This window comes from Ischnura elegans, chromosome 7 (genome assembly GCF_921293095.1).
Source record: "Ischnura elegans chromosome 7, ioIscEleg1.1, whole genome shotgun sequence".
Classification (NCBI taxonomy): Eukaryota; Metazoa; Arthropoda; class Insecta; order Odonata; family Coenagrionidae; genus Ischnura; species Ischnura elegans.
Genome location: NC_060252.1, coordinates 57643841 through 57651547, shown reverse-complemented (window position 1 = coordinate 57651547; position 7707 = coordinate 57643841). Strand labels below are relative to the sequence as shown.

Here is a 7707-nt window from a genome sequence, read left to right as displayed (position 1 = left end):
TGTCCCCCTCCCGTTACTCAGAATGAGTAATGCTCATCGGGATAGTCGACTTGGGTTTTCATTTGGCTGTTGTAAATTTTAGTCGTCATGTTGGGTAATGAATCTCCTTTTGTGATTCAGTATTTTACCCATGGTGCCTTTGTTTTGGGTTACTATAATTTTTAAGAACAGTGCTTTTCTTTCCAAAGTTTTTAAGAACAGTGCTTTTCTTTCCAATGTGAGGTTAAGATTTCTCAGTTTTGATTGTAGATCCTCTCTGAGGCTCTCATAGGCGGGACATTCTGCCATTACATGCCATGCGTCTTCATTTACACCGCAAGCATTGCAGGCGGGTGATTTAGCTAAGCCAAGGCTGTGTAGTTTAAATTTAAAATCTTTATGCCCCGTTAGGAATTGACAGGAGTTTAGATTGATCTCTTTTAAGTCCGTATTGGTTCTTTGTTTGATACTTGGAATATAGAAATACGTTTCTCTTCCTTTGGGACTGCTGGTCCATCTCTCCTGCCACTTTCGTAGGGTGTCCTCAAGTATTTCCTCTTCAGGAACGTTGCTCTTCTATTTTTCTTGCCTGTTCTGCTATTCCTAGGTCGATGGGAATCACTCCGGAGATCACTTGTAGAGCTTCTGTAGATACTGTTTATAAGCACGGGTGATGCCTAGTACCTAGTGCGATTCTCTGCGCACGTTGAATTTGTTCTCGGCACTTACTCGGTTTCTAATATCCCTAAACCAGCATTTCCACCCGTAGGCAATGATTGAGTGGGCGACGCCTGCGTAGGTATAGTTTTTTCAGCGATCTCGTTTTGTATCCGTTAGTCTTCTTGGCGAGCCCCATAAGCGGGATGAAGGTGGTTTTAATTTTTTCAGTAACGTATTTCGTGTGTTCGTAGAAATCTAACTTTTCTCCCAACTGCACTCCTAGGTATTTAATCTTTGAATGTTTTATTGTAATATTTTCAATTTTAACTATAGGTTTCCTTTTGAGATTGCCTTTCAAAATAGTACACTCCGTTTTTTCTTTCGAAAAGGTTAATTTATTCTTCTTACCCCACTCGATGATTACCGCGATGGCTCGATTTGCCCGGTTTTCAATTTCCGCGCGGCTTCGACCTTTGATGAGTATGAGCCCGTCGTCCGCGTACGCGATCCGCGTACCCGATTTCGGTTCTTCTGGAAGTTCTAGCCGAATAAATTCATCGAAAAGGATGTTCCAAAGTAGGCGACCCAAGACTGAACCTTGGGGGCAGCCTTTGTTTAGTTCCTTTGTTATTAGGAAACCTGATAGTTCGAATTGCACTGTTCTGTTTTTGAAGTAGTCCTTGATGAGGTCGTAGATGTTTTTTTGGACATTTGCACTCTGCTAATTTATTGAGTGTTCCTGCCCACCAAGCATTATCAAGCGCTCCTGCGATGTCTAAGAATATCCCTAGCATGTATTTTTCTTTGGTTTCTTCAACATCTTTGATGAGTTGGCCGAGTGCATCCTTTCTACCTTTGCCTTCACGAAAGCCGTATTGCCTATAGTTGAAATATTGATTATTTTCGAGGAACGAGTTTAGTCGATTGGCAATTAGCCTTTCCAGAATTTTTCCAAACTGGAAGCAGTGTGATTGGGCGATATGATTTAGGTAGGCTCGTGTCCTTGCCTGGATTTGCGAAGATTTTAAGGATTCCTGCTTTCCATGTTTTAGGGAATTCTCCGGTGTTTAATATATGATAGGTGTTAAGGAGTTTTTGTCTGAGCCTGTGATATGCACGTTTAATCGTTTCAGCTTTTATTCCATCAATACCGAGTGATTTATTATTTTTGAGTCGTTTTATTGCCGTGTCAAGCTCTTATATGGTGAATTCCGGTTCGTTCAACTCTGACTCGTAGTTAGTGATAAAGCTATTTTCTTCTGTTCTTCGTTGTCGTCCCCTGAGTGATCGTGTGGAAAAAATGTATCGAGTCGGAGTTTGCAGGTTTCTTCTTCGTTTTCTGTGAATGTGACGTCGGAAAGTTTTAGAGTTTTGGGTATTACTGGTTTCCTCTTCTCTCTGATTATCTTAAATGCAAGGCACCATGGATTATCATTACCCTCTTCTAGTAGGCGTTCCCAGGTTTCTCGCTTCGATGTTTTGATCTTTTCAATGTATATTGGTCTTGATTGGACGAGCGATCTCCTCCAGTAGCTGTTCAGCTGCCTGGATCCTTCTTCTCCACAAATGCACTTTTTTCTTTCTCTTCATTTCTTTCCTTAAATATTCACGGTCCGGAAACCACCAGTATACTTTTTTTATCGTTAGATGACGTTTTGGGGATACCAGCTTCGCAGGCTTCTATCAACAAATTTTAAATCTTGTAAGGGCTTGGATGGTCACCTTGTCAATGGATGGTAGGATAATCCACCCTCAAGAGAAAGGGAGGAAATGTTAGTTTTTTTTTCTGGGTTCCGGGATAGCTGATAATGGAAAAGCAGATGTTCTGCGGAATTCCTGTCTATTTTATGTAAATAATAGTAAAGTAACCATCCTTTAAAAATACGACCTGAATCAAATGACAGTAGTGGTGCAGAATGACCTAGCCGTCGACGCACCCTGGTACTAAATTCTACGACTTTACTACTAGGTACTTTGATTCTCTACTAGGAGACCATCCTACCAATTTCAATTATACCATTTTTTCTCTTGGAAAGAGGTCTTTTGAATGGAATTTACTTATACCTGCGAGAAAAATCCACACTAAGGTCATTCATCGTGGCTATTCCCGCTATACTTAGCATAGCTGCCTATTTAATGTATGTAAAAGTGTACAGTACCCCAGTACAGTGTATTCTTATTCTATTGCTATTATGTTATTTTAATGGAATGTTTGGATAGCCATAGCCGAATTAGGGCGCGTCTATCTAGCCGTGGACGCGCCTAATTTTCAACGCTACTCAGTGCTACTACTCGGTTTCTTTTCCAATCAAATTACTCCGCAAATTCAGGCAAAAGCCGCAAACGCTTAACTGCGTAGGAAGCAGTTGGGTGGATGGCTTTTATGCGGAGGTCCGAAGGCGCGTGGGTGGAAGCGATTTTCGTCATGGCATGTGGATAAGGGAGGAAGGGGGCAAGGTTACTTAACGATCGCCACGGTCGATAAAAAGTGGAGCTCTTCTCGTTTGGTAGGGGTGTGGTTTGATCGAGAAAAAAAGGGCCTCGATCGGATCGGGCTCTGTGCGCAGGCGACTACCACGCATAATTATAATCCTTGGGATTAAAATCTGTATGTCGGTGGTAAAGGTTCACTTTGGATCGCATATGGCATACTCCACATAAACTGCAAACAATAAAACAAAACAACGAAAATATCACCCGAAATTTGACTCAACTGACTCTTGATGAAATGATCCTATAATCACTCACTATAATAGTTCACTTGAATGAAAATAGTCATCTCTTCACATTGATGACATATATTAAGTCTGTGGAAAAAATGAGAATTTATGATTAAACAAGGTTGTCTATATGTTTAAAAAAACTAATCCAAATGGCATTTAAGGAAATGAAATTCAATATTTAGATTTTAAATGTCTTCATTAGGCAATGGATGGAGCTTGTTGACCGCCCGCTGATTAGCCCGGCAGTCGTTTTTACTGTCGCCACTCGAGAAACCCCATCCTCACCGGGATGGAGGTGCAACCGAGGCTCCAACGGAGAGGGGATAGATTGTCCTCTTTGATCATCTACGGATTCGATCGATGGATTTTTCTTCCTCATAGGAAAATCCACTAGGATTGGTAGAAAATTAATTGCGTATGCTTGGTTTCGCTATTAAGTGGGCCCTTTTCGCTTCTATAGCGTCCCCGCACGGGGGGAAGAGAGTAATCTCTTCCTTTGGGGAGTCGCGCCCCCACGGCCCCGAGCCCACCGGGGAGACAACCTCGTCAAAAAACCCTTCGTACGCTAGGATAGCGTCCAGACAGCATGTGACTCTGCTGTGCTGAGTAGCCGAAACATCTGGCGTCCAGATTCACCCACGTGTTTGCCGTGCGTGGAGACCCGTACAAGGGGGAGAAGGGGATCCTGGTGGCTGAGTTCTCCGGCACCCAGCCGGGCGTCGGAAACCCGGTATGGGCCGGAGTTCAATACCCCACTTCGGCCCTGGATTCCCCGCAAAACGGGCGGCCGAGAATAGCCCAGCTTGGTCAATCGGCTCCTGGCGGCTGGGGAGCTTGGCGGCTCCTTCCGAGCGTACGCCAGGACGGGTTATTAATAGTGCTGGAGATATGGGGGTCTCCGTAGGGCGGCCGAAGGCGTGTGGGTTCGGAGGGCCCCCGCGCTGGAGGTTCTAACCCAAAAGAGACCCCCTATCGAAAGTTCCTATATCCCTTGGGTAGCCCCGGCGACCACACCGGATCTCGGTGTGGCGTCCCGAATGTGTGGCTCCGTGGTGGGTGGGGAGCCCAGGGGGGGTGTGCTCGAAATCTTGCGGAATAATTCCGCTCGGTCTTCATTCCGCACTGTTGATTCCGACAGGTTAGCAACGCGACCGGAATTTGGTGTGCTTGAAAATTTTTATTCCGGCGACGAAATGAGCCTTCGCGATGAAATGAGATTCCGTTGAATGGATATGGCAACACTGCACATAATGCGCATTCATCACGTCTTATTTTTCTAACTGCCTTAAATAACTAGTGTAAACAAATTCAGTTGCATTTGTCACGGATATTATTATTGGCATTTGTACTTGGTGAGAGTCGCAGGTGTTGAAGAAGTAAGTTTTTACGAAGGGGAAGTGCGAGGTTGGTGTGAATTTAAGCTTCATTCGTATAAATAAACTAGTTTGCCATAGAGAAAACCTTTCTTCAAAATACTGTGGCATGTTTTTAGCCATCATTTAAGTACAATTCTGGCAAGTCGATTGCCTGTAATTGCATTGTCCAGTATGTTTTGAATATTAATCAAATAACTATGAAGTGACTACAGTTCTTTGCTCAATGATTACACTACGTAACGAGAAATTTATGACATGCGACTAGCTTTCCATAAAAGTTTGGAGAAATGTGATACTGTAACTTTCTAATTCCTCGTTTTAAGTATCAGTTGGTGAGTTTATATAGTAGTAGATATAAGGAAGATTTCAGGAATATTGTCTGGTTATAAGAGTCTCCTGGTGAAGATTAACCTTAAGATAGATTAATAGTTGCGAGTTATTTTGTTCATTAATCGCTTCCGATTGACAGTATCTTAAGATCATGATAGCGTGGACATCAATTGATTTAGCGTACCTGGTTAAAGGAATGCTCGCCACTAAATACGTCAAAGATTTATTGCGTGTGGAGGCATAAAATACTTCTAAATATTATGTATCATTAAATAAATTGTGCATAATAATGAAATAAATTTGATTAAATAAGTGCATGGTAACATTTGATTCAAACTGTTCTTCAGATTTACTGGTAAGCTTCTCTCTCCTTCGCCTCGGATGTAGATCTTTCAATAGCTTACACATTTCATTGATAAAATTTCAACTAATATCATCTTCCTATGTGTAGGTGAAATACTTACAAAAATCATGAAATTGACTACGGAGCAGAAGAGAATACTCCTAGAATTTGTGGAAGGTACACTATCAGCGATTGTAAATAAGAAAAAAATGTTAAATTTTCCCCTAATATTTAATATGATTGTAGGAAATGATGCTATAGCAAAGAATAGACTGAACATTAAATTCACCGCGGAAGACTCCAAAGCTATGTGGATGGACATAACCGAAAAGCTAAATGCATGTAATGGACCAAAACAAAATTGGAAAGGTTGGAGGAAAGTAAGGAAATACTATATACATAACATTTCTAATTTCGGGAATGAGAATAGATTGTTGGTACTTAAAATTCATTGGTAAATTATTGAGAAGTATTGTGTTAAGCTGTAGATTAGATATATGTAATATGACAAGGATATAAATGGAAAGAAAAACAGTGTTTTCAGCATGGAAAAATCTTTATAACCATTTCATAATGTTCACAGAGCTGGTCGGATATAAAAACATTTACTAAAGCAAAGGCAGCTGCCTATATGAAAGAGGGTAGGAAGTCTGGGATAGGGAGCCCCAAGGAACCAGAGCCGAATTCTTTCCATAAAAGAGTAATAGCCCTAATTGGACATAATGCCATTAGCGGCCACAGTGATATTCAGGAATCACCCATAATAGGAGCTTATGAGGTAAAAATGATGGTGAATCAATAATTATTGCTCATTAAAATTTTTAAAAAAATGTAACATCAATAATTTACCTTAATTTCATTAAGTCACAGGAAACTCCAATGCAGGTGTCAATAACCACAGACTCCCAAACGAATGTGCAAATGCCCAACAATCCAGGATCATCCAATACTATTGCAGAACCTTACTTCCAACCATTGCCATCCACTTCCTTTACCCAACATAGAAAACACCCATTGCCACCCACATCTGCCAGCCATTCGCACTCACAGCCAACACCCCCTTCCTCTCTCATGCAATCCTCTTTTGAGTCTGAATTTCGCATTTCTGCCTCTATCCCAAACTTACAGCCAATACCATGCACCTCTACCACCAACTTTCATGCACACACTATGCCATCCTCCTCTGTCATAGAAAACAAGGCTTGTTCCATACCCTCTCTGCAACCAATTTTACAGCCAGCTCCCACAACTGTAAACCCAACCGGCCAACAGATGACCTCTGATACCCAAAATGTCAATAGAGGTACCATATCCCACACATCCACTAGAAAAAGTAAGTACTGAGCTAATTACCTAATGCAAATACACCGCCATTAACATGATAAGTAGGTAAAAACTTTCTTACTGAATCAACTTACTTACTTTAGTCAACTGAATCGCATAGCGTTACTTATTAAAGTATGTGCATAAAAAAATTTAAGTCATGAATGGGTTCATATCATAAAGTAATTTGATTTTAAACACCAGTTGATAGAAATACCTTGCAAGATTTTGAAAAAGTTTTTCTTTTGTGCAGAAACTGGACAAACTTCACAAGAAATGAGAGTAAAAGAAAGGGATGAGTCATTTTTGGAAATGCAGCAACAGGTGCTAAAATTAAAGGAAAAAAAAATAATGATATTGGAAAGAAACCTGGAGGCAAAGGAGGCTATGAGGAAGGAGATGATGAAGATAGAGAAGGAAAAATTGAAAATTAAGAAAAGAAAACTCAATGAATTAATTTTAATCCGGAAATGCCTCCAGAAAAATAATAGAACATAAGAGAAACATATTTTATCAATTCTTTTAAATAGTCAATTAAACAGTCTTTATTTAAAATGAAATAAAGTATTTATTTTTAAGGTGGTTATTCAGTCCACTCAACAGGAAATATAAAAGTTTAGCAATGGCTGCAGACTTAAAAGTTATTTGGTGCTAATATTCTTTCAGATTAATTCATTAAGAGATATAGGGACCGCCAATAACTAATGCATTTAACCCACCGAGGAGAAAAGCTCGTTAAAAAACCCCGTCGCTCGCTTGGATAGTGTCCAGACAGCATGTGACTCTGCTGCTCTGAGTAGCCGTAAGATCTGGCGTCCAGAATCACCCACGTGTTTGCCGTGCGTGGAGACCCGTACGTGGGGGAGAAGGGGATCCTGGTGGGTGAGCTCTCCGGCACCCAGCTGGGCGTCGGATACCCGGTATGGGCCGGAGTTCAACACCCCACTTCGGCCCTGGATTCCCCGCAAAACGG

At 41.2% G+C, this 7707-nt stretch overlaps 1 protein-coding gene and 1 long non-coding RNA gene across 2 annotated transcripts; both read left to right on the top strand.

Annotated features, from left to right (window-relative positions):
* The first annotated feature begins 4985 nt into the window (after nt 1–4985).
* Nucleotides 4986–6505, top strand: LOC124162980. Its single transcript, XM_046539761.1, has 5 exons — nt 4986–5588; nt 5658–5791; nt 5995–6189; nt 6276–6444; nt 6501–6505. The coding sequence occupies exons 1-5, from the start codon at nt 5540–5542 to the stop codon at nt 6503–6505; spliced, it is 552 nt and encodes a 183-aa protein (XP_046395717.1). The 5' UTR covers nt 4986–5539.
* A 37-nt stretch (nt 6506–6542) lies between these two features.
* On the top strand, nt 6543–7164 carry LOC124162683. The gene is made up of 2 exons (XR_006865648.1): nt 6543–6744; nt 6988–7164. It is a non-coding gene; the product is annotated as an uncharacterized LOC124162683 (long non-coding RNA).
* The last annotated feature ends 543 nt before the right edge of the window (nt 7165–7707 follow it).

Excerpts from the sequence above, each read along its gene's own strand:
- LOC124162980 (XM_046539761.1), top strand. The coding sequence starts at position 5,540 with ATGAAATTGACTACGGAGCAGAAGAGAATACTCCTAGAATTTGTGGAA. Across the intron at positions 5,589-5,657 it reads ACTCCTAGAATTTGTGGAAG|GAAATGATGCTATAGCAAAG; the intron begins GTACACTATCAG and ends ATATGATTGTAG. Across the intron at positions 5,792-5,994 it reads ATTGGAAAGGTTGGAGGAAA|AGCTGGTCGGATATAAAAAC; the intron begins GTAAGGAAATAC and ends TAATGTTCACAG.